The 25,861-nt window shown below is 32.2% G+C and overlaps 2 protein-coding genes and 1 non-coding gene across 4 annotated transcripts; 2 read left to right on the forward strand and 1 right to left on the reverse strand.

Annotated features, from left to right (window-relative positions):
* Positions 1–5,877: 5,877 nt before the first annotated feature.
* LOC129303732 (transcription factor MYB1-like) lies at positions 5,878–7,645 on the reverse strand. The gene is made up of 3 exons (XM_054943235.1): positions 6,840–7,645; positions 6,632–6,761; positions 5,878–6,556 (listed from the first exon to the last, which is right to left on the reverse strand). Exons 1-3 carry the CDS (start codon positions 6,979–6,981, stop codon positions 5,998–6,000), a joined length of 831 nt encoding a protein of 276 aa, XP_054799210.1. The 5' UTR covers positions 6,982–7,645; the 3' UTR covers positions 5,878–5,997.
* A 6,144-nt stretch (positions 7,646–13,789) lies between these two features.
* Positions 13,790–13,861, forward strand: TRNAD-GUC (transfer RNA aspartic acid (anticodon GUC)). The gene has a single exon. It is a non-coding gene; the product is annotated as a tRNA-Asp (tRNA).
* A 58-nt stretch (positions 13,862–13,919) lies between these two features.
* LOC129304174 (peroxisome biogenesis factor 10) lies at positions 13,920–18,070 on the forward strand. Of its 2 annotated transcripts, none has more exons than XM_054943860.1 (11): positions 13,920–14,374; positions 14,806–14,837; positions 14,959–15,048; positions 15,370–15,464; positions 15,602–15,812; positions 15,901–15,970; positions 16,047–16,125; positions 16,478–16,611; positions 16,801–16,892; positions 17,565–17,656; positions 17,765–18,070. In XM_054943860.1, exons 1-11 carry the CDS (start codon positions 14,164–14,166, stop codon positions 17,865–17,867), a joined length of 1,209 nt encoding a protein of 402 aa, XP_054799835.1. In that variant the 5' UTR covers positions 13,920–14,163; the 3' UTR covers positions 17,868–18,070. The 2 variants fall into 2 exon arrangements, with proteins under 2 accessions (XP_054799835.1, XP_054799836.1); XM_054943861.1 differs by having other exon boundaries at positions 14,263–14,374; positions 14,806–14,832.
* Positions 18,071–25,861: the final 7,791 nt, after the last annotated feature.

Raw genomic sequence — 25,861 nt, forward strand, 5'->3', positions numbered from 1 at the left:
ATAATATCATGTCCCCTTTAGCTAAAGGTCCTAGCTCCGCTACTTGTGGTATCAAATCTTGTTATGAATGTGAAAATTTTATTAATTAATGATCTTTAAGTATTTTTATAAATACTATTTAAATTTTAAAACATGTTCTGGTTTTGATAAATATGGGGACTTAATTCATCTAAACCTTTTATATATACGTATATATTAAAAAGAAAAGGAAAGTGTGAAAGCACTGTCCTGAAGAAAAAATCCAAGCGTGGAACTGCTTGAAAGATTCAAACTTCAAAGTATTTTGTAACAGTCGAATGCTGAAGTTAACATACTCTTTAGTTTAGTATATAAGTTACTTTTTAAAAATATAACTATTCATATATGAACAATAGATATAAAGTGTGTCAGAGATGTTGAGTCTCAATTGATAATAAAAATAGTCTCAAATTCCTTTATCACAATTCACTCGAATGTAAAAAGATACAAAACTTTAATAGAACAAGTGTTTTATTTTATTAAAGTACAAGAAATGACAAGTCTAAACTAAAAATTAACTGATAAACTTAAAGGTTAAAAAGTATAAAATGCGAGTCTTTAGTTGAGTATTGACTATTTTCTTCTGTGTCTTCATCTTTTATTTGTAGTGTCAAAGTGGTGGTAGTTTCTCCCTTAAGACCTAATACGTTCTGCCAAAGAATCAGGAATCTCGCGAAACTCATGACACGGTCTTTCTTTCATGCTCTCCATTTTGGTAATAAGCTCATTTCACTAAGATATTTGGGTGTGAAGTTCGTAGATTTCAGCATTACTTGAGATTATGTCTTTTCATGGTAACGGTTCAATGTTTGCAGATGACGGGATTTCAACATATTTATTTATTGTGGTCTTTATCGAGTTTTGGGGTTGGCTCTTTTGTTTATATTGGATCTAATGCTTTAGTTACTTAGCCCAAGTAATCCTGTAATTTATTTGAGTGACGTTTTATATTTTAGCCCAAATAATAATCTAGTCCACTTTACAAGTTATTTGTTGATGGAATTATTTTGTTTTAAATTAAAATTTTTAAATTACCCTTAAAAAGTAAGAGAGAGAGATAAAAAATAATATTATATGATTAACTTATTTTTTATTTTTTACTTGAGAGTTATGTTTAAAATTTTATTTACTTTTATTCCTTATATTTTTATTATATTAGTATTAATAAAATTAATAAAAATAATTTATAAATAGAATCGAATGAAGTACCTGTTAGTGTTTGTTCTCAATGTTCAAAAAAAAAAAGTCACTTCTATAATATATTTAGTGTCGTACGTTTTTTAGAATTCTGTTGTATTTTAATTTTCTTCTCACTTTTTTTTTGGACTGTCATTTGTTTATTTCCAAAAATAGGTTGCCACTAATCAAGGAAATTTCATTTTACCTAAAAATTGAGGTGAATTGAACCTTAGAAATTCACTAACATGAAGGCATGCGTTTAAGATTAAAAAAAAAAATGCTTGGATATATACTTATAAATCATCTATCAACCGGTCTTCACGTAGACAATTGAATCTGACTTCCTTGTTGATTATGCCTCAAATTTTTGATAATTAGCCTTCTGGCAACCCTTTTTGATAGTGGTGGATAGATTCTTTATATTCTTTTTGGGCTTCTAGCCCCATTTTATGCCAAAATACACACACACATATTTGTTGATATTTAAAAAAAAAACATATACCGATATTCATTAGTTCGATGCTTTAACTCTGCTTCATTTCCCCAAGCTTTCAGGGCAACATGCCCGATGCTTACTTGAAGCCGACAAGTCAATGATAATTAATAATCAAATCAAATCAAATCCACAAATTACTTAATATTTTAATATATTCTTTTGCTAGCTGTGCATCGATCTCCGGTAAAATGAAACGGTAAAATATACTGAATATAAACACGTGCCTTAGGGCGGATGGAGCCATGGAGGAGTTAATTAATGGGAGGCCAACTTATAAATAAAACATCAAGTGGGGGTCAAAATTTATTTTAAAATTTTTATTAGTCAAATCATAATTTTTGCCAACGGTTTGAAGTATGGGCGAAGCACCCCCCTTGCCCTACTAGATCCGTCCTTGCGTGCCTTAAATACTCTCCCTCATTATAATTACTAGAGCTTATTTTGCAACTTTATATTATTCATTTTTGTAAGACTCTTCTACTAATTGTCTACTGTATTTATTATTATTTTAAATAAGAATAACCCAGTTAATGAAGGTGTTCTCATATTAACTATTTTTTTTTTGGTCGATCATATTAACTAGTTAGGAATGAGAAAGAAGGGAAATATGCATCTCATTTCAGAAGTAGGATTTGAAAAACACATGACTTTATTAATTATATATTAAATCATTATCAACTAGACAATTTCCATTGACAATAACTATATTTCATAGTCTCTTTAAAATAGTTAAAAATACTCTTATTATAATTAATAATGTATGTACTTACATATTGCTGATGACCAATAATGTCGTCATATTAGTAATAAAATTTGAAAATATAATCTTGTGAACATGAGGAAAATCCTTATTATGTCAAAAAAAAAAAAGAACACTTATGAACCGACAATTTGAAAAATAGTGAAATAAGATCAAACACTTAAGGCCTGTTTGGTTCTGTTCTCATTTCTTATTTTTAAAAGTTGTTTTATAATATAGTTTTTAAAATTATTTTTTAAAATAAAAAAATAAAAATCCGTTTGGTTATGTTAATTTAAAATGGTTTTAGAATTAAAAAATAAACTAATAATAATGGTTATAAATGGTTAATTATGGTGATTTATAATAAAAATTGATCAAAATAATTATAATTTTTAATAATCAAGTGTAGTATATTTTGAAAATAATAACAATAACACAAAAGCAAATAAAAGTTGCTTTTATTTTTTGTTTTTAAAAAGAAACAGATGAAAATAGTTTTACAAAACATTAAATAAAAAACACTCAATCAAACAAGTTTTTAAATTTTTCTATTTTTAAAAAACAAAAAATAATTTTTAAAAATAGAAAAGAAACAGGCTCTAATAGATTCTTTTGCTCCCCGGACATACGTAGATCTCTAGTAAAATGAAATACTAGTAAATTATACTAATTTTAAAATGTGCTTTAATTCATGGTTAACTATATAAAATATTCGACTAACGCTATAAACTGGGCATATAAGGAATCTAACTATTTTTTCCCCAAAAAAAAAAAATTATACCGATGATCAGATTTCTCCAAAGTATATAATGATGTAGTAGAATATTATAAGGTCAATTGTTATAATATAATAAGGAGGAGTGAAATGTGAGCATTCACCTAACTTTTTTTGCATGGGGGTAAAAAAAAAGAACTAGCCAGTTCATTTCAAAACCGTCACGCAGAAAAATATTTTATTTTTATAAAATTAAATCATAGAAAAAACACAATTCATATTCATCATCGTTTTACCCAACTTGTAATTTTTGGGTAAAAAAATTCCATTTGTAATTTGCTTAATTTATTTTACTTAATGTTAATCTAGTTCTTTTATACGGCTTCAAAATGTGACGATCCTCATGTTTAAAGTACACCGGGTTCAAAATCTAGTTCTCATATATAGGACTATTTATATAACGTTTTGGAATATTGTGATGAAATTAATACTAATTAAAACGCAAGGTCCAAATTGCAGATTAATTAAGAGAAATTTTGATGATAAAAAATGTTTTTCTAAGAACGATACAACGTAACATTAGTTCTATTTTACTATTTTAACCAAGTGGAGCAAACCGCTCTGAATTTTGAGTTGCGATGAGATACATAATAATCTAACACTCAAAGAAGAGTGGCTTAATTAATTTGCTAGGGATCGGATATGGTTTGACGTAAGACCGCCCTTCAACACCACACTACAAAGTGCTTTAAATTCATTTTTTATTGCTATGTTTAAGTCATTGATTAAAAAAAAAAAAAGTGCTTGCAAGTTCGAAACATCAATTCAACATTTAAGCGTAATGACTTTCTCATGTGTAGTTGCGCAAGCACCGGACCTTGCTTTGCGTCCAACTTCAACTATATATGATTAAAAATAGAGGCACAAATGCACGTAAATTAAACGTGATGCCACGGATAATAAATTAGTCACTACGATACTATATAATAAAACTAAAGCACTTTAATTGTACATATCAAAATCGACATGATTGATACTGACTCTTGACTTTGCAAATTGTTTGTGTGTAAAACAAAAATCCAATCATCTATTAAATCATAGCCTCTTTCCAGAAAAAATAAATTTAAAAAAATAATAAGTGAAGACCTCATAAAAAGATGAATGCCAAAACAAGATTTTTTTTTTTTAAAAAAATAGCACTGAAACTCAAGAGAATGAGTATTTAATTTAAAAATTTTAATTGCAAAGAGATCATAATTTGACATTAATTTTCTTATGAAATCCATTATTTTTTTAAATTAAAGCTGATTTCTGCGTACTTAGTTTTTATAAGAATAAAAATTTAATAGATTATTAGATTGACGTGTTGAATTAAGCAAGCCCAATTAGAGGCAATATTTTCAAAAGTGTTTTAGCATTTAAGACTTTATACTTATTTCAATTTATTATTTCAATCTTTAATTTAAAAAATTATATTATATTGTGATATATTGATCGTTTAATTAAAACTGAGAGATTCTTATGCATACTCAAAGTATGTGTCACCTATACCTTGCCTAATTTAATGATTTCAAAATCACCCATAAAGGCTTGGTTAATGGCCTTATAGCTTGATGGTATATGACCTCCCTCTCTTATGCGCGATGTAGCGGGTTTCATTCTACTAATAACCTCAAGTGTTAGCACCTGTCCCTCTGATTAAAAAAAGAAAAAAAAGAGTTGACGATTGATATTTATTTATCGTGCAATGTCATTTTGTCTTTCATCAGCATGGCATGAACTAGGAACCTACTAGTCCAAAACCCTAACCTATCCCATTCTAACTGCCCAAAATCACTTCCTAGTTCCCAATCATGTCTAAACCCAATTTATTTTTTGGAAAGAAATTCTGGAACGTTGCAGATGGTTTACTTGCCCCTGTTTTCTTTATGTGTTTGCATTGTTGTATTTGTTCATAGGGTCTCTTTTTGTGCGCTTTTTAATCCTATTTTTAATAATCTTGTCTTGTGGATTAATTTTGTGTATGATAATGGCTGATTCAGCTGGTCTGCTATGATATTTTTTTCTTTTTAGTTCTTACTGATTTTCAGATATTTTCTGATCCTTCTATTGTAGAATGAGTTTTCGAAGCTGCCAGCAGTGTTGGAAAGGGGATGGCTTCACTCTCGATGGCCACTCTTTGAATCACGTGGCAGTCAAGAATTTAGTCATTGCCTCTCCAATCTGCAGGACCATGGCTATCTGCTTGTTGAATTTGTTCCTTTATATTTTGTTTTGTATTTTAGATCTCGTAGTATCGGTTCCATTTTGTCGTAGCTCTCGTTTGTCGGAATTAGTGTTTGTAAACTTTGCATATGATGTGACTTTTCTAATGAAATTGTCCTTCCGGTCAGCAACCAAAAAAAAAAAAAAAAAAAGCCAAACATGCACTGAGATTCTTTCTAATGGCTACATCTATCTATTAACCCACGATAAAGAGGAACTCATTAATACGCTCCACCCACATGCTTTATCACGCAAATTGTAGAATATTTAGCAAATTTTCGCAAATGATCAAAGTACAAAGAAAAAATTAGTGCATTTCCGTCCTAAAAATTAAATCTAGAGAACTATCATCAGAGACAAGAAGTCAAAAGGCTTATTTTACGTCCTTCAGAAAAGAAATGTATCAATAGAGATTCGTCACTCAGAAAAGAAAATAAACGAGAAAACAAGTGGGAAGACGAATGATGAGGCTACTTCTTTTAATCAGTTTTACTTGCAAGACCAAAAGTGGAATTTTTAACTAGTCTCTCATTATTGTTCATTCATGTCGTTTACACGGTCTTAACAGACATATAGTTCAAACTAAACAAAGTCAGGTCCATCTATGAGGGATATATCTAGATCCATAGCGATGTTGTCCTCGAGTTTTCCACTACTGGTCCAACTGACCAAAAGTTCGTCAAGGTTAAAGCGTGGGCAAAATTCTGCTTCATTTAGTTGATCTAGAAACTCATTTCTTATTCCAGGGCTCCATAAATTCACATTTGATGAACTGTGATTTTCGTGAAGCTGATATTCCTGTGAAAGCTGAGCTTCTGAAGCATCAGAACCCTGACATTGGTTTGAGAACTGATCAGTGGTTTGGTGAGATTCATAAATCTGTGGCTCATTTGAAGCTGGCGATTTTTGCTTTGGACTCCGGGGATATTGAATCATCACGTTCTTGCATCTACTAGCCTTGGTACGGATTACTCGTGGTTGAGTGACACCAGGCTTATTATTTACTGTTGATATGATGGTTCCATCTAGTTCAGACATTGAACATGACCGTGCTCTTAACTTCTTTGCCAGAGTGGTGTTCCAGTAGTTCTTGATTTCATTGTCCGTTCGGCCAGGTAGCCTTCCAGCTATGAGAGACCACCTGAGATAGATTCATATTAACAAGCTAACAAAAGTAAGATAACCTACGAATTGAGAAAAACGGGGAGGGAATAACCTGTTACCAAGAAGTTTATGAAGTCTGATAATGAGTTCTTCTTCATCCTGGGTGATACCGCCTCTTTTAATATCAGGCCTGAGATAGTTCAACCATCTGAGCCTACAACTTTTTCCACTTCTGTTCAAGCCTGCATTTTGTATTAATGTCAAAGGTCATGCATGCACAGTGAATCAGAGGAAAAGGCGAGAGATGAGAGACTAATTACCAGCTTTCTTAGGAACGAGTGTCCATTTGGCTTGGCCGTGGGTCTCAATGTAAGAAGTGAGTAACTTGTCCTCTTGAACCGTCCACGCTCCTCTGTTCAGGCCTTCTCCTTCCTCTGCGCCACATGGACTGATCTTCCCCATCTTTCTGTATTTCTCTGTATAATATCTCCGTCTCAATCTTCAAATTAAACTCATTACACCAGCCCCAACTCTATATAGAGCCTGCCTGCCGTTCAGCTGATATATCCCTCTTGACACAGGAATATTATTAAGTCAACCATGACTACGCTTATCAATGAACATATCCTCTCTAGAATAATTATAATATTAATGGGCTTAATAGGCATACAAGTTGAAGGCGGCAAGTCGATAATATTTATAGAGAGGGAAAAAAAGATTCCTTTGATTTCACCATAAAGAACAAAGCAGATTCTGAGCTGATCATGTGAATTATGAAGTTATTTATACAGATAGGCACAACTTAAATGCAATAAGAGACATCTGGCTGTGCGTGGCCACTATTGCAGCCGTGAAGTGCAAATAAGAATGAAGATGTGTTGTAATATTATATATGTAATTAACAACATGATTTATAAATTAACCAGTTCCCGCGCTGGGAAACATGGAAAACCGTGTGCCTTGTACTTACTCTCGGCTCTTTCAGAGGAGCCTCAAGATTGTCATACAATAAAAGCTTACGTGCGATATATGTTTATAAACTAGGATCTAGGATAACTATCTGCTAAAATTATAAAGAAAATGCAAGTAACAAGAAAGAAAGGACACGAGATGTGAATTAATTAACAACCTGTTATCATGAAGTTCAGATGAAAGAAATTACTAACGTGCCGTGAACGGTAAATAACTAAATATATCCATCAACCAATAAACGGAACTCTTAATAAGCCCTACTCAATTTCAAGGAAAGTGCTTTAATCAATGGGATATTGGATATCTGAATATATAATCAATAATCAATAAATCAATAAATAATATAAAAACAAAATACATCAGCACTGCATAAATGTTGTTCTCTCCCTGAAGTCCGTGCCTTTTAATCTTTTTTATTCTTTAATTAACCCTGTAAACAGGGGAATTGCTCTGGTTTCTAATCATAACCATACTTCCCAAAACATGTGGGGTTTTGTTCAACGAATGCATGCTTCTGAATGACTTTTTATTCATAATTATAATTTCGATTATAGTATGAGAAAGTCATAAATATCCTCTTAAATTAGCAGAGTGTAAGTAATAGATAATAAATCACTAAATTATTCCAAATATACAGATTTGTTTGGGGATTATAGGGGTATTTGTAATGCTCCGGGATTCCTTGGCCTGGCTGGAGAGTTGACCTTCTCTGGGTTTGAATGGAATTGATTGGTTAGTTGTGCTGCACAAATTTAAACTTAAGTACTCTAGAGCACGAATTCACAGGTTATCAGTTGAGTATTGTAATTCACCCCACAATAAATATTTCCTATCATATGGTGAATTTAGTAATAATGTACTGCATGATGGTGGACAACTAGGCATGTGACGATACAGAACAGTCCAGATTAACCCCGCTTGATTTGCAAGGCATTGAGATTCACAAAAAGATATGCCTTGACTAAGCTGCAGCACGCATGCATGGTTTACAGTGCACTGTTTTGTTTCCAGCTTTCAGGTTAAAAAATGAGCTAAAAAGCTTCCACTTTAATATGGTAGTTAATGATAACATATTATTGTGTTTGTAGTGTTCACGTTCATATCTTCCACGTGATGTTATTAAGTAATTTTATTCCAATTATTCCCCCTTCTCCTGAACTTGGGGAAGATTCTGTTTCATGGGGATCTTCTTCTACCAAGAATTTCACAATCGAAGAAGCCTATGAAAAACTTAGTTTTATGACATGCCCACTCAACAATTTGGAGTCTTATCTAGAAATGCAAAGGCATGTATTGAAGCTGATCTTCGCTGTCATTGGTGCCATGACATCTTTGAAGACACTCTCCATGCAGCGAGAGACCGTTTTTGCACAAGAAGAATTTTGGGAGCAACTGATTCGATCCCGATATCATCAATGTTTCTTTCATCTACTTCTGTGCGATTGGATTCGCCCGTATGATTGCTGTGTTAGCTGAAATTTTGGATGCAGACTCTATCCAACTTCATGTTCAAAACCCATCCAATTTGAGAGTCCATTTTTTTGTGCGTGCAATCTGGATGATAGAATTACAATTTAATGGTGAACAGTGGTAGTGCCAGACATTTTTATTAGGGAGAGATGAAATCAAAAGTTAGATATGATAATTGAAGGAAATTTATACACACACCCATCATTAATATAAATTTATACACACACCCATCATTAATATAACATAAATATTTGAACGTATACATTTATATTCAATTTAATAAATATAAAAAAATAAATATATAAAAAATAAATATATTTTTATTTTTTAAGTTTCGCTCATCAATTTTTTTATAGCATAAAAATAATTAATTATTGTTTATGATAAATTTTTTATCAATTTCTTTTTCAATATAAAATATTATTAAATCGGTTAAAGTTTCATCTTCTATATAAGTATTGAATGATTTTAAATACATCTTTGAGATCTAAAGTTTCGTTTAATATAAGAAGCTCTATTATTTACTTATTAAATTTACTATTTAATTTTTTTAATCAATTATATAGTAAATAACTATATTAACATGATAATGAGATCAAATATAACCTCTTAACTTTTGGATAAATCACTTTGTGGTAAATATCAATCATATTATGCAAAGGGTGTCTTAAATTAGGATTTAATTATCAGACTAACTATAATAAATTAATGACTAATGCAAAAGGATTATCCTATAAGAGACTACTCTAAATAAATTTTTAACATGTATTTTTACAAACGATTCGACACAAATGGATCCTAAGTTTTTAAAATATTTCAAAAATTCATATCATTTAATTAGACATATGCGGAAGCATAATAAATGAAACACATCAACATGGGAGAAAAGCTTCCCCCTTTATTTTCTCTCTATGCTTTACTCCATAATACCTACATACAATACATACATATATATATATTTATAACATAATATTTGGCCACTCAAACCCTTCCATAACTGGCAAAGGGGGCCAAGGTCTCAATCACATTAATCACAATGACTATTACCTAGTCATCATACTATATATATATATATATCATTTATTCATCAATAGCCTGTCATATGTATGAATTTTTTCTTTTCATTCACATATAATTAATATCAATTGCTCACCCTTGGACATCAAAAACACAAGGAGAAACCATAACAACATTCAAGTTCTCAATTTAAGCAGATATTAACTATTTTCACTTGTACTAATATTCTGGCCCATTAATATAACACAAGCATCAAACCACATTCCCAAGAACCCAAAATACATTTTTCCCAACACAAAACTCATAATGCAAATGGATCAAAAATATATTATCCTAGTTGGCAATATCATAAACTAAATACATATATCAAAATAAAAAGAAAAGGCCTACAGAAGTAATTAATATCACATGGCCTAATGCTCCTTTCCTCTATTCTTTTTAGATGAGCTAGCTCTGTAATATGTTAAAAGAGAGGGATGAGTACAACTACTCAGTAACCAAGGTACATCTAAGTTATACAAATGCATGATAATTAATCATGAATGTAAGTGGCTAATAAATTTATCAAGGTGACCATGTAAACAATCACATTAATAACATGTTAATCACATTAACATCTAATTCATGTGAATAATCTTAAGAATAAAGTCAAGTACAAATTTTGCACAAATTGCCACACATACATTATTTGCATAATTATTATATGTTCTCATTTCTACAATTATAATTATATTCTCAATATAATCATCAACCACTCAAATGGTATGATAATATAATATGTATGATCAATCTCTTACTTATATCTCCCCTTATTTCGTCTGACATGAAATCTGTGAGCCAACAATCGGAATGGATCATCCATGTAGTGAGACTACCTAAGGCCTTAATCAGATCGTGAGGGGCTACCGGGCCATAGTTACTTTACTCACTTATGAACACAGTTTCTCCTAAATCACACACGATGGAGTGTCATACCCAAAACTAGCTCTATCCAAAACTACAGGTAGGCTAGTAGGGTCAAGTCCCTTAATAGGAACAATGCTACAGTACCTTACAAGGTAAGTAGCGGCTATAACCCCCATGATTATTAGTTAATAGCGAAGTACCATATGAATTTTGCATCACAGCTAACTCCTTCACTAAGGCGAACTCCCGCCATATGATCATACTCATGAGAAAATGCATTTCAAAAGCTCATATATATATATATATATAATTCATAATTATCCCACATGTTTATTAACTTTCTTGCTCAATAAGTATCAAGAATTATCATTTTTTCAATCATGCTTCTTGCATCAATTTTATATTGCCACATAAACCATATTAGCATTATATAAAACTCAACATGCTCATATACAATTGATCACTATACATAATTCACAATTTATAATCAATCTCAATCTTACTCGGACCAAGTCATAATTAACTTGGTTACAAATCATAAAGTCTCAATAAAGTCACATGCATTACAAACAATTATTTCAAAATTTATATATATATATATATATTCTTTTATTTCACCACATAATAATTAACATATAAATGCATAAAATAAATTTTTCTGGTTACCTCAACCTTTGAGAAGTCAAGGTTTACCCCTCAAATTACAACACTTCTAAAGCTTTCCAAAGCTTGAATGGTATAAAAGAAAATTAATCTACAATTAATCATATCTCAATGTGTCAATAATATTATTAACACAATTTTTACTCATACTCTAACACCTAAGTATTTATTTTTATTTTATTTCATTTTTTAAGACCTTAGTCTTAAGCCTCTTGAGTTCTAAAATTTAATTTTATATTTGAACCTATCTACTTAGTTCAATAGTCTCCTTCACTGTAATTTCATTGAATTTGGATAAAAATATCATTCAATAATTTTTAATATCAAAATTTTCCTTTTTATTTTAAAATTTTGTACATAAAAATACCCAAAAATTGCAAACTTAATTTCAAGCCTAGAATCATTATTTTATAGCCATAATAATTTATTTTTTATCTCAAATAATCATCTAAATATTAACAAATAATTTATATTTTTAGATTTAACCAAAAATCTATTCACAGGGATCTAGAGATAAACTCAAATGCCTCAAATTCCAATTCAATCAATAAAATAATACTCTAAAATATTTATTACATTATCAACAACCTCAACAACTAGATTTACGCATAAAAAATGCATCTTTCTTTTAAACCTTAAGTTTTTAAAATCTCAAAAGTTGCAGTTCAAAGAGAAAAACGACTAAAAAAAGTGTTTATAACACTTACATAATTTTAGAATATTTAAAATCTTATTTAAAGTATTCTATTATAAACTTTACCTTTTAAATCAACTCTACGCCGCAGCATCGCTCGCTCTCTCTATGTGCAGGAGAAGGAATGAAAAGATGAGGGAAGGGAAATGAAGAAAAAAAAAGTGTGTTGCTTTTAAAAAAAGCGGTGGATCCCACGCGAGAAAACTGACATCTACCTCTTTGTTTCATTTAATATACACATGCCGAATTGTCTACCCCATCTCTTCATTTCATGTTTTTTTTATATTTTATAATCATTTTCCTTCTTTTTCTTTCTTTTCTTTCATGTTATATATGTATACATTGAACACTCACACGTACTTTCCCATCTATTCTCTCTTTTTTTATTATGTCCCTTTTCTCTTTTAATAATAATAATAATAATTCTATTCTAAAAAAAATATAACTTAGGATTTGGGTTTATGCTAAATTAAATCTAATAATAATCTCCTAACTAAAATTATTTATATTTAAATATTTCTCTAAAATTATTCATTTTCCCTTGATTAACTTAATTAATTTTGGGTTAAATTTTGGGATGTTACCCATTGTATTTAATATATCTTGAAATTTTTGTTGCATTGCTGGATGAAGTTTGTAAATAATAATTCTTATAGTTTTTTTATCAAATATAAAATGAAAATAGAACCTAATAACATAAATATTTTAAGAGCATGTGTAGTATTATCTTATTAAAAATAAATAGATTTTAAAACAACTATATATTTCCAAGCTAATAAAACAATTGTATTGTACATACATAAAAGACTACACACAGAATTAAAATAAAAATTCCATCTTTTTTTTGGCCTAAAAATGAAAATTCCTTCTAATCTTTGTGTCAATTTAAATAGTCAAAACATATATTTTTATATTTTATTAAAAAATACATAAATAAGAGAGGCTGTGGCCTTCCCATGCCCCCTATTCAAAGCAATGATTAAAAAATTAGACCGAACTGCGCATCGGTCAGTCAAACCGTCAATCGGTCAGACCAACGGCTTGGTTGAATTGAAAAAACTATTTGGAGAGTTGAATCATTTGAATCGACTATCAGATTGGGAACTTAATCCAATTTTTAAAAACTATATTGTTAAAAAATACCCCTTTTTTAATTTTTATCAATTTTTTAAGAAAATGATTAATTTTTTTAATTATTTGATGTTACGTTGTATCATGTGACTTGTTGAGTTATAATAAACTTAAAATATTTGGTTTTATTTTTAAGTTAAGTAGCAATTTCATATTTATTATATTTAGATTATTACATATACAATTTTTTAATTTAATTATTAAATTATCAGTTTGGCTATTGGTTGGATCATAAAAATCATGCATCACTAACATTTTTAATTTAACATCTGATCCAATTTTAAAAATATTAATTCAAAGCAAATGCCAGCGGTGGCATGTGCACACTCATTTTATGAGAAAGTAAAACCTAATGATCATGAAAATTACGAGCGGATCAGTAACTTATACTTATATATTTGCAAATTTGTCAACAAAGTCGTTGTAGTATAGTGGTGAGTATTCCCGCCTGTCACGCGGGCGACCCGGGTTCGATCCCCGGCAACGGCGAAATGTTTTTAGTTATGGGGTTGGAAAATACGGCGTTGTCCTTTCTCAAGAGGTTTCGTTTTCGTTACCTATGCACCCTACTGCTCCCTTGCTTTTTCAATCCCTTGCCCGTCGTCCGTTGCCCTAATCGGTCCAAATTTCTCTGGACAAAATTTTTCTCTCCATTTTTTCTTTTTTGCTTCTTTCGCACGTTTTATGGGGGTGGATAAACCAGAACCTAGAAGTGAATAATCATTAATCAAATTGAGTACTTCCCGAACTGATTGTTGAAATTGGGAGTCGGACGAGGTGCGAAAGCGAGAATGGGCTGGGGTCACCTGGGAAGAACTGAGCATTCCAACTCGGGTGAGCCGAGTACCAGTGCCGACGCTGCTCCCTCCAACACCGAACCATCTATACCTCGGCGATTCCCCAGGGCGGCTCAGCCTGAGATCATGAGAGCGGCTGAGAAGGATGATCAGTATGCCTCTTTCGTCTATGAAGCTTGTCGCGATGCCTTCCGTCACCTCTTTGGTCTGTAGGCCATATAGCCCCTTCGCCTACACTTTCTAAGATTTTATGTCAATTGCTTATCCTGGTTCGCTCCTTGATTTATTGTAGAAAAAATATGTCTAATTTACCTGGCAAATGGGAGTTGTCCCTTAGGATAAATTAATTACTGATCTTTCACTACTTCATATATCTGTTGTTGAAAATTTGGCGAGACCTGCAGCTTTAAAACGCTTGAATTCCTTCGTTGCATTACTTGTTCTAGTCGTCACTCTTCGTTTTTCTCTTCTATCATTACTTTTCTTTCCCCTTATTTAGATATAACTATTTTAACGAAATTTCGTTTTTATAGATAAAATTATGAACTATATAGGTTTCTTGTTTAAAATTTAATTTGGTGATGAACTCATAGGCCCCCTCGAGTCAAGCTGACAGCTCTGCTTTCCTTGGTACAGGTACTAGAGTTGCGGTTACCTATCAAAGTGAGGTTAACACTTTTCTTCATGAATTGTATTCGTGCTGTCTCAGTATATTTTCAGTCCATTTATCCTGGAATGAAGCTGTGTTGGTTTGAAGATAGAGGTAACGGTAATGTTATTGTTTTGCAGACAAAATTATTGGGACAGATGCTTTACTATGTGATGACAACAGGTTCAGGACAACAGACGCTCGGAGAGGAATACTGTGACATCACTCAGGTTTGCTGTATTTGCATGAACTTTGACCGTGTCTGACTGCCTATGTTGAGTTGTCTAGCATGTGGCTAGTGTACCCGCTTCTTATCGTTCTGGAGAATGGCTTTTTAAAACTCAAAACCCGGACAGTTGAGTGTTTTTTATAAACTATGTAGCGTCTTCAACTGCCTTTAGTCTTTATCTAATAAATGACATCATTGAGGTTATAGTCAAGGACTGTAGTATTTCCATTTCTTGTATAGAGGGCTTGAGGTTTATTTTAGCAGAGCTTTTATTTCCTTTCCTCCAATGTTCTGACATCCGATATTTCTTATTGGTTTTTAGGTTGGAGGACCTTATGGACTTCCTCCTACTCCTGCAAGGCGTGCCCTTTTTATTGTATACCAGACAGCTGTTCCATATATTGCCGAACGAATTAGGTCAATCTCAGCCTCGTTCTTTTATTATATATATTCCTCAAATGTCAAATTTAATCTGACGTGCTATTTCTGTTATCACTGTTAGTAATACATATTTCTTTTCAAATTTAATGATGGCTTCTTTGTTGGTTGTACAGTTCTAGAATTGCATCCCGAGGAATTGTCCTTGCTGATTCACAATCTGTGGAGACCTATAGCGAAAATGCTACCATTAGGAGTAGTGAATTTCAAACTTCTGATGTGAGTGAACTTCCCTCTTCCACGTCAGGGCAATCTCCTGCAACTCTGACAAGGTTGAAGGAGAAGCTGAGAGGATTTTGGTTGCATGTAGTTCGGAGATGGCCTACGGTACATTAACTTCACTACATTTACTAGGTTCATTAATTTCAATCGAAGGCAATTATACTAAAGCAAGGTTTTGTGTTGCTGCTACTAGATGCTTCCTATGGTTCGTGAGTTGTTGCAGCTGGTTCTGCGGGCTAATCTTATGTTCTTCTATTTTGAAGGTGATCCATTGCTTGAGGGGCTCATTTATTGTCATGAAATGTCTAAAAGCAAGTTTTAAAAGTTCCTCTTTCGCAGGTCTCTATTATCATATATCAAAACGTGCTGCAGGAATTCGATATGTCTTCATTGGAAAATCATCAAATCAAAGGCCCAGGTACTGTTCTTGTACAATTTTAAAAATATGTGGGCTTTCTAGATGTTCATGGTTGAATAAAAAAATTATCTATTCCCTCTCTTATCTCTCTTTTACAGTTTTGCTTTCGTTTTCCATTTCGTTTAGTCTTATTTTGCCCACCCTTGTTTTGGTAGATATCCCTGAAGTTGGTTTGTAAAAGATATTTGTACAAATGCCAGTCTTTGTTGTTATTCACTCATTCTTCCTTTATTTAATTACGCTGCCTTTGGTTTTACCCCTAATGTCTTTATCATTCATCATTTTGACCGCGTCTCTTTTCTAGATGCTTTAGATTTAGAACTTTCTTTACTATAATTTCGCTTCTATGCAGATACCAAATTCTGGGTGTATTTCTATTGATTCAGCTTTGTATAATTGCTGCTGAAGGGCTTCGTCGAAGCCATTTATCTTCAATTGCAAGTTCAGTTCATCAGACATCCTTTGGGACGCCCCAGAGATTTGCAGGTTATACAATACTGTAATTAATTTACACTGTATATTCATTGTGTTACTGTTCTCATTTTCCTTTTTCGTAGACTTTTTTGGTTCATCAGGAGATTAGGGAAAATGACCATGTCTGTATTGTATGTGGGTCATATATTTGTCATTAATTATATGCCCTTTATACCAATCCAATTCCACCATTATGTGCAGGACGAGGTTTGCCTGTTTTAAATGAAGAGGGTCTTCCAGCATCATCAGATACAGACAAAGGAAATTGGTTATCCGACACTACAAATTCTGAGGTGCAAATTTCACATGAATCCATTTTCTTTTGTTTTTCAAATGATATGCCAGCATATGTTTTAATGGAGGTTGTACTTGTCACAGATGTATCTTATTGATAGGTTAAGGATCTGTGGTTGGATAAACCCATAGCTTTTGACTTGACCCCTTAATATGAATTTTTTCTTTGATCTGTTGGGAAATAGGAAGGTTTGGGCTTAACAGTTAGGACCATTGCTATAATAATGGTGCGTGTCTCACACCAGTGGTTCAATATCCAAATCATGAGATATTTGAAATTTGATTAATTTGAAATCCTTTCCGCTTCTACTGAACATAGAGCAGCCATACTTTAAGAATAGAGTCATATTGTTCCATTACATGTCCATAGCTTGTATTTGACAGTTGATACTTAATATTGTATTTTACCATTTAGACGATGCAGACTCTCTCCTTGTCTGCGATAAATTTTTTTTTAGTGATTATGAGTGTGGCTACCATCACCAACAAAGGATTTTCACGAAGCTCATTTGTCGGAAGGATTGATTTACCAAGTTCCTTAAAAAACAGTGACTTGTCACAACTAGTGTATTTAAAATGACAGAATTACTGAAAAATCCTCGTCGGAATCAGGCAATTTAGTGTGATATGTGTTAGCATCAAGTATTTTGAAATTCTTCTCCCTTTTGCAGTCCCAAGCAATTAGTGGAGTGAGCAAATGCACGCTCTGCCTGAGTAATCGGCAACACCCAACAGCCACTTCCTGTGGCCATGTATTTTGCTGGTACTGCCTTGCTTTGCATCATTCTGAATTTCTTATTGGCATTTATTGAATGCCCTGTACCTCTTTCTGTCAGTTCTCTTAATCTTGTGTTTGATTTGTTCTACTAAGGAACTGTATAACGGAATGGTGCAACGAAAAGCCAGAATGCCCTCTTTGCCGCACCCCCTTAACGCACTCAAGTCTAGTGTGCTTGTATCATTCAGACTTCTAGAATCTGCTTCTTGTCAGCAAAGGCCCTAATCCGCTATTTATTATCGATAAGGGAGGAATCGAAGGATATTTTTTCCTTGCATAGTCAAATATTACGATTGAAGGACGAGCATTTGTTGTAGGCATCCTCTAAAGCCAGAGGATGACTTTACCAAAATTGGTGAAATCCCACAATCTAGTAATCCAACTAGTTTACTTGTGCCATGTATTTTTTTATTTTCAGAAAGCAATTAAAATTACCTTCTAATAGCCCGCCATTATCAACATTCACTTAATTTCACCCGCGTTGAATCTGAAGTTCCTTCACCCTCCATATTGCTTCATCATCCACGTTGCAGAGTTCAGAGTTTTTGGTCTTACGTTTGAAATCACCAAGCCTGCCTGACATGGAAATAACACTTGAAATATGAACAGAGCCCAACAAATAAAAAAGAAAGAAAAGGAAAAGAGAAAACTTGCCTATTCAATGCTCGTCGTCAAAAGCTTGGAAGAGTTTCAACTGAAGCAGAGGAAAGTGAGAAAGCCGGAATGGTAAAATGGATGAACTAAGCGGCCATCTGTGGCTGATGGTTACCATCAGAAGCTGCCGTGAAATCTCTGAAGATTTGTTAACAGGTTATGGGCTGTCTTCGTTTGATGTGTTCTAATATCGCTGACAAATGCGCGAATGTATATGACTTTAATTTCAAGGAATATGGCAGCTGAATGGAAGATGATTAGTTTGAGCTTCGAAATATAATAAAATAATAACACCATATGTTGCCGAGGGTCATGATGAGGATAGGTCATAGTTGGATTAAATGAATGGTCAGATTTCATCGACTGTATTTGGTAGGTCATCTCTTTAAAGTAGTGGATCCATATCCTGTGATTGGGATGATGAATCCCTTGGGGTGGGCCTCAACCACGGCGGTGGTCGCGGCAACCTGCAAGTTATGCAGCTTTGTGGGCTCTATACTACATAGATTTAAAATATATAGCAGTATGATAATTTTATTGCCAAATTATGCTTGATCATGGTGGAAGATTTTAATCCTACAAGGGTAGCAAGAATTTTAAGAATCATGTTGAACAGTTAAAATCAACTAAAAGTCAGCTAGTTCAATCAGAAAACTAATAAATTGATTTCGAATTTTGTAGAACAAGTTAAAAAGATTATCGATCAAAAATTAAGTTATTCACTCAATTGGGTTAAACTTTTCTTTTAATTTTTTTTGTTATTATTACAATATGGAATTTCTCTTAAATAATTTTGATATCTTTATATATAATTATTAATTATTATAGATATATCTTTTCGGTCCTTTTGATTAATCACATTATAAAAATTTTTCTTTGTCCTGTATAAGTCACTTTTTCTTGTTTTTCTTTTTGTAATATTTAACGTACAATTCCAAAACTATCCTCTGGCAATTTCTAAAAAGAAGTGTAATATTTCAATTGATAAGAAAACTTTTTTCACATTTCAAATCACTCTATTTTAAATTTAGAAGCAAAATTGAAAAGTGATTTAATTTTAAGATAATTTTATTTTTCTAATTAATTCATCTTGATTTTGGTAAGTTGGTCAAAAGTAACTTATAAAAATGAAAGAGCATTTACTTAAGGAAGCGTTTAGTTTGAGAGGGTTTTGAGGGAGAGGAGAAGGGAGTGGTTTGAAGGTTTTGAGGGTGAGGGGGAGGGGGAGAGAAGGGGTCCATTTGGTTGAGAATTTTAGATTGTAGGAGAGTCAAAATGTTCCCTCCCCTCCCCTTATATTGCTCCTTTTTAAATAGTAGTTTTTTTTTCTTTTTTTAAGCGGAACCAAATTTTTTGAATGATCTACCCTCCAATTTTTAGTAATATTTCATAAATCTCTTTCATAGTGCTCTTCCATATATTTCATGGCACTAAAAATTGGATTAATCTTTGAATTGGCTGAAATAGCGATTCAATCAAGAGTCAAATTGATCATGATTAAACTAATAAAATTTAATTAAAATATACAAAAATATTTTTATCTGACTATGTAAAATATTTAGATAAAAAAATTAACCCTATAAATATTATATAAAAATTGTATATTTTATAAGATAAAACTAGATTTATATCCCCTGCAATTTGTTTTTGAAAATAAAAATTAATATTAAAATTAATATTAAAAAATTATTTTAATATCCTTAAACTAAAATATATTACTTTTCCTTTTATTTTATCTTAATTGTAAATATTTTTTTAAAAAAATTGATACAAATCCCTCTTAAAATTAATAATTAAAAGCTACAAAATACAAATATATCTTTTACTTTTAAGTTTTTATTTTACCAATTTAATCATTAGTTAACAGTTAAATCACTTGGACTAAGATCATTCTTGATGTATTTTTTAAAATTTTTATTTATATTATAAATTTATCGGTCGTACCACCTAATTTATTTAGTGTTTTTTTAAGTAATATTCATTTAATAGATCGCAATAAATAAACTAATGAACTATATAAAATAAGAAGGAAGTAGAGGTGCGTCTCAATGGTACTGGTTCAGTTATTATAAAACTATATGCGCCGGGGGAAGCTTTTTAATTGAATGAATTTTATTTTATAATTTTTAAATTATATATTTAGCTTATAATTAAATTTAAGGAAGTTTAATGGAGTTTTAGGGGAAAATAGTTTTATAATTAAATTGTACTTTATATATATATAATATATATATATATATAAGGATATACCAGTAAAATAATTATTACCTCATTTCCCTTCCTAAATCAAACAAAAGTTTATTAAAAATCCCTTCCCTTCAAATAAAACCAAACAAGATATCATTAATGTTGTGTTTAACTTGCAAGGGAAACTAAGAGGAAGAAAAAATTAAGAAAAGAGAAAGCAGAGGATGCTATTTTCTTATATTATGCTTGGCTGAGTAAGAAAAATTAAACTATTGTTATTAACCTTATTATTTATATGGATAAAATTTATTAATTTTATATAGACAATAATAATCTTATTATTTATAAAAATATTTATATATTCTTATAATAATTTCTATCATATATAATTATTGATTGAACAAAAATATATCTACAAATTATTTTATCCAATATTAACAAAAAATTATTTTATCTAATTTAATAATTTAAAAATTAAATATATTGGTTGTTTAACAAAAGTCTATAATCAAAATATAACTACCCTATAAATATAAAATTTGAAAATTAGTGGATAAATTTGAAAATAAAATTTTATCTTTAAAATATCTTCATATTTAAAGAGAAAAGTTGAAGGTCCTATATGTTATTTTTCTCAACTTTTTTCTCATATTCACTTTTTTCATACCCAAGCACCAATAAAAAAAAAACTATTTTCCCCTCATTTTTCTTCTTCTTCCACTTTTTCCCCCCTACAAAGTATAATATAAAATCTAAAAACATGTATGGAAGGGCGCTTTTTTTTTTTTTTTTTTAACCTGACCATTGGGCATGGAGCCATTACTGACAGGGTTAGGGTTTTCTGATTGCCGTATGTACTAAAGACCTAAAGTACCGATCCGAATTGCACTGACATTGCATGACCTAAGCCGCCGCCGTCGCTGTCTCCCTCAAACGCTATACAATTAGGGTTAGTGATAGATAAGCTTCTTCTCCTTTTCTCTTCGGGGTCTCTACCCTAATGATGTCTGCAATATTAGTATCGAGCGGTGGTTCCCTTTGATTTTTCTGTGTAACTGTCTGTCTAATTTGATTTCTTAAATTCTGCTTGCCTCCGCCGACCGGAGGTTTGATGATCCGCATTTGGAGCGATCAGATTGATGCGGAACCTCACGGTTTTTCTTTACTTCCTAGGGACGATTTTCATCTCAGCATTATCTATATTCTATCTTTGACAATTGACCCATCGCTCTTGTTCATAACGATTCTTTCCAGGTTATCCTTGATTAAATTGTTTTGTACACTCTTTGATCAGTTGCATCCGCTGGTCGGAAGTCATCTTTACAGCGAGTTGGTTGTTCATAAATACCTATCTCGCGTCTAAGGATGACAATAGTGTCTGGAACCACTGGCGCTGTGTAAGCTATGAAATGAACTTTTCGCTTCTCATTTGCTTAGATTCCGGTGGTAAATTTCATATTAACCTTTTTCTTTCTGGCGACCTTGTTAAAAGTTTCCACGTGGACGCGAGACCAATGTGTTGCTTCTTGATGCCTTTCTTTCCCCTCTTCCTCCCATGAAATTTTGTAGATGCTGTTTCGGGTTTTAGTTTTGTGGGGGATTTTATTTGAAAGCTTGTGCTGGGAACTTGGGGGAACATATTCTCAGAATTCGTCCGTTGAATCCTGCAATTTCAAAACCATCTCTTTATCATATCGGAGAGAGGCTGACACAAGATGTGAGTGCTTAATACACACGACTTGTGTTTTGTTTGCACACGCTGTTAACCTTTGAGGATGACATAATAACATCCTGTGGAGGGATTTGGATTGACTTGTGTATTGTTTGCACACGCTGTTAACCTTTGAGTTCAGAGCATTACTACACCCTCGTGGCGTCAGTCATTGGCCTTGGGGGATTCTTTGTTATGAATTATGATGCTCAAACTAAAGGATTGTTTGGAGTTAGTCAGGCTTCTTGTGCTACTCTACAAGTGCTTGGAGTTTGGAATATACTCCTACATATCAATTGCTATATACATTTGCCTTGGCAAATGCTTTTGCTATTGAATTGATTACTACAGGTGTGCTATCTGGTATAGAAAATTCTCAAATCGTTGACAATGAAACGAGCATATAGTTGCTAGCGAAACGTTAAAAGACACGAATAGCGCTATTGTGAACTTATTGGTCTCTTGCCAGGCGTTGTCTGATGAGAAAGACCAAGTTTGTTGTAGAATATGCAGAATAAACATTTCAAAGCTAAAATATCTGTCAAGAAGTACAGCAGTGGTAGAGGATGTGGTTCAGAAATCTCAAGTCGAGACAGATATATAAGGCAAATGAACTAGTTTTGGTCGTCGGAAACCTGTTAGCAACAATTAGAGCATAGTTCTACAGCTCTGAGGGAGGCAGGAGATGTGTTGTCATGATTCCGTGGACATGTTGACCTTGTTTCTTCCATGGTTCGGAGTTCGAGGCTTTCTTCCCATAAACTCTAGCGAGATGCTACGTGGATATTCGAGTTTCAGCCAAGATCACCAATGTTATTTAGCCTCTTTGGTCCAAGGTGCTCACGGAGCTTTCGTTTCTTCTGTCCCCTTGGATGACCATAACTCAACACACGTTACTTGTGTGCCGAGGCAATATCAAAATGCACCTAGAGGCCCTTACCCACCGTTTCCCTCCCTGCTTATAATCATGTACGCCATGATATAATTGCACTGCTTAAAAACATTATAAAGGAAGGAAAGAAGAATATTCTACACTTTGCTCTTTGCCTCCAATTAATTTTGATTTTAGCAATTAATTTTGAGTTAATAATCATACATATTTGGGTTGAGTTGGCCCATCTACTACTCAACCCTGTTTCAATTACCTCCATTTTGTTTCTCATATTTCATATATATCATAAAGATGTGTGTGTGAGAGAGAGAGAGAGAAGGGGGGGGGGAGTTATGATATATGTAATCATAAAGATTCATATTTTATGTAGTCATGCATTACTCGTCGCAGCATCGCGCTGAAACCTTACATTTGACATAATATAAATTTTAGAATATGATGAAGGGAAGAATTATAAATAAATGGCTGATAAAAAAATTTAATAACTATTGCATGATAAAATAGGATTGAGCACCTCTGTTTGTTATGAATAGTTTTGTGCGATGTGTACACATTCGAAACAAGTGGAAGGTTATTTTTACTAAAATCATAATTTTTATAATTTTTGATGTGAAACAAAACATGTTATAAATGATCTTAGTAGATTAACTATTTTGATTCTTTTGGTAATTCATCATTCCTGATATTCTATTACAAAATTTACACAACTAAAAATGATGGTGATGATGATGATAGAACAAGTGTGAAATGTTGGAGGAAAATACTAAAGGATTTTGCATCAACAAATAAACTCGTATGGTGGTTGGGGTCAAACAAATTAACATGCATATAATTAATTATAAGTCATTCATCACCTTCTTTGAATTTTTAAAACGTGAATGTACTTGATACTAATTGATTTTGTGATAAAATTTATACCATGACATCAGAGTGAATTTCATCACGTATATAAAAGAAAAGGAAGGCGTGCGTTGAAACTCGAAAGTTCTAAAACACTCATCAAAACCTTCGAATATATGAATACGACTGCGATTTAAATGCTTGAAAAATAATAAAATATAAATAACTCAACATGATAGATTGTGTATGAAATCTGGTGTCTTACATCAATTGATTATTTTTCTCTGAAAATCAGTTTAAATAAGGGAGGTAAATGGCCCGTTTAGCCTATCAAAGGGGTAATCTGGATCAGCCGCAAGATATTATTTGTAAGGGTTTGTGTTTCGTATGTTTCTACATTGGCAGCCATGAGGCGTTGCCTTGTATATAAAAAAATACATTACATCTATGCATGATCAGACCAAAGAAAATTAAGTCCTTTGAGTTATGATTGCACATTGCTCCTTTGATAAGGATGGTTTCAGTTCAGATGCTTTGCTTCTTAATCGTGATTAACACTTTGTTTAATAATCATTACTGGGAGACAAAGATAATAGGCTACCTGAACTGTATAGTTAATCTCCCGATCACTCTCGTATACTTGTCATGTAGTATATCCCTAATTTCTTATCATCTAAATGAACGTGCAAAAAGACAAAACATCTTGATTTTGCATATCTTTTTTTGGTAATATACATATCTTTATGTGCTCACTGCACACACAGACACAAAAAATAATCTGAAATATTCAGCCGACAGTAGCTTGCTCATGATGATTCTGGTCGAGTCAATATTCGATTTTTTTTTTTTTTGAGAGAAGCATACAGAAGATTACAGCAAGTGAACTAAAAGATGGTTAGCCTACTGATACACGCACTCATAGCTTCATAACATTGATCAATAATTGATTGTAATTTCAAGTGGTCGACATGGCAAAATCGATATGAGGTTGCTGACACTGAGATATAGCTTGAAAATACATATATGTCAAGGCTAAGTGGACCGGATTCCTAATAACTAAAAAATGTTCTATAGTTTTGTGAAGCAGACACATGAGCGATTTCTTAGGGAGTGTGGGGGGCAGCATATTGCTATCTTCCAACTGCTGAATAATTTTCAATTTATTTGATGATCCAAAAATAAAAATTAATCTGCCAATAGGCTAGTCTTTTATAATATGACGAATCAAAATTTAAATCTTTGTTGAAAAAGGTACTTATATTTAATACTTATTTGTAACTTGAACAAGATTTTCTTTAATAAAAGAATAATTAGACACAATAAAAAAAGAATTAGTATGAATATAATGTATTATAATAGATGGAAGAAAAACAGCAGCATACACGTTGAAAGTGTCTTTGCAATAGTCTTAAACGGTCACATTAAAACCCGGTAGGTATAATATAGACCACCAAATTTAGAATTGAGGATTCTGATCCCTCTCTCTCTCTCTCTCTCTCTCTCTCTTTCATTAGGAATGGAGAACAACCGCCTAGAAATAAAGGGGAGGAGAAATGGGTTAGAGTAGTAAAAAAAACATTATATCTTAACTTAAAACTTCAAGACTTAAATTTATAAGTTTTTTTGTTTATTTTATGTTCGCTATTTAACCCACCTTTACCCAAGATGAGACTTTTTATATTAGGTAAAATCTACTCATACTTGAACAACATAATACTTTTGTTTGATGCATATTAATAATGTCCTCTCTAGCTTTTATATGTAATGGTCACACAGCTTACCGGGTGTGGATGGACGGCACACACACACATGTATGCAAAAATGAGTAAATTAAAAGAAGGAAGATACGTGACCACAAAGGAAAAAAATTTGGAAGCCCCCACATGATTGTGCGTGTTAGTATTGG

Source organism: Prosopis cineraria, unplaced genomic scaffold (assembly GCF_029017545.1).
Source record: "Prosopis cineraria cultivar Desert tree isolate PC_DT_omini unplaced genomic scaffold, ASM2901754v1 PC2, whole genome shotgun sequence".
Lineage (NCBI taxonomy): Eukaryota > Viridiplantae > Streptophyta > Magnoliopsida > Fabales > Fabaceae > Prosopis > Prosopis cineraria.

Excerpts from the sequence above, each read along its gene's own strand:
- LOC129303732 (XM_054943235.1), bottom strand. The coding sequence starts at position 6,981 with ATGGGGAAGATCAGTCCATGTGGCGCAGAGGAAGGAGAAGGCCTGAAC. Across the intron at positions 6,762-6,839 it reads ACTCGTTCCTAAGAAAGCTG|GCTTGAACAGAAGTGGAAAA; the intron begins GTAATTAGTCTC and ends TACAAAATGCAG. Across the intron at positions 6,557-6,631 it reads CATAAACTTCTTGGTAACAG|GTGGTCTCTCATAGCTGGAA; the intron begins GTTATTCCCTCC and ends AATCTATCTCAG.
- LOC129304174 (XM_054943860.1), top strand. The coding sequence starts at position 14,164 with ATGGGCTGGGGTCACCTGGGAAGAACTGAGCATTCCAACTCGGGTGAG. Across the intron at positions 15,049-15,369 it reads AATACTGTGACATCACTCAG|GTTGGAGGACCTTATGGACT; the intron begins GTTTGCTGTATT and ends ATTGGTTTTTAG. Across the intron at positions 16,612-16,800 it reads GACGCCCCAGAGATTTGCAG|GACGAGGTTTGCCTGTTTTA; the intron begins GTTATACAATAC and ends CATTATGTGCAG.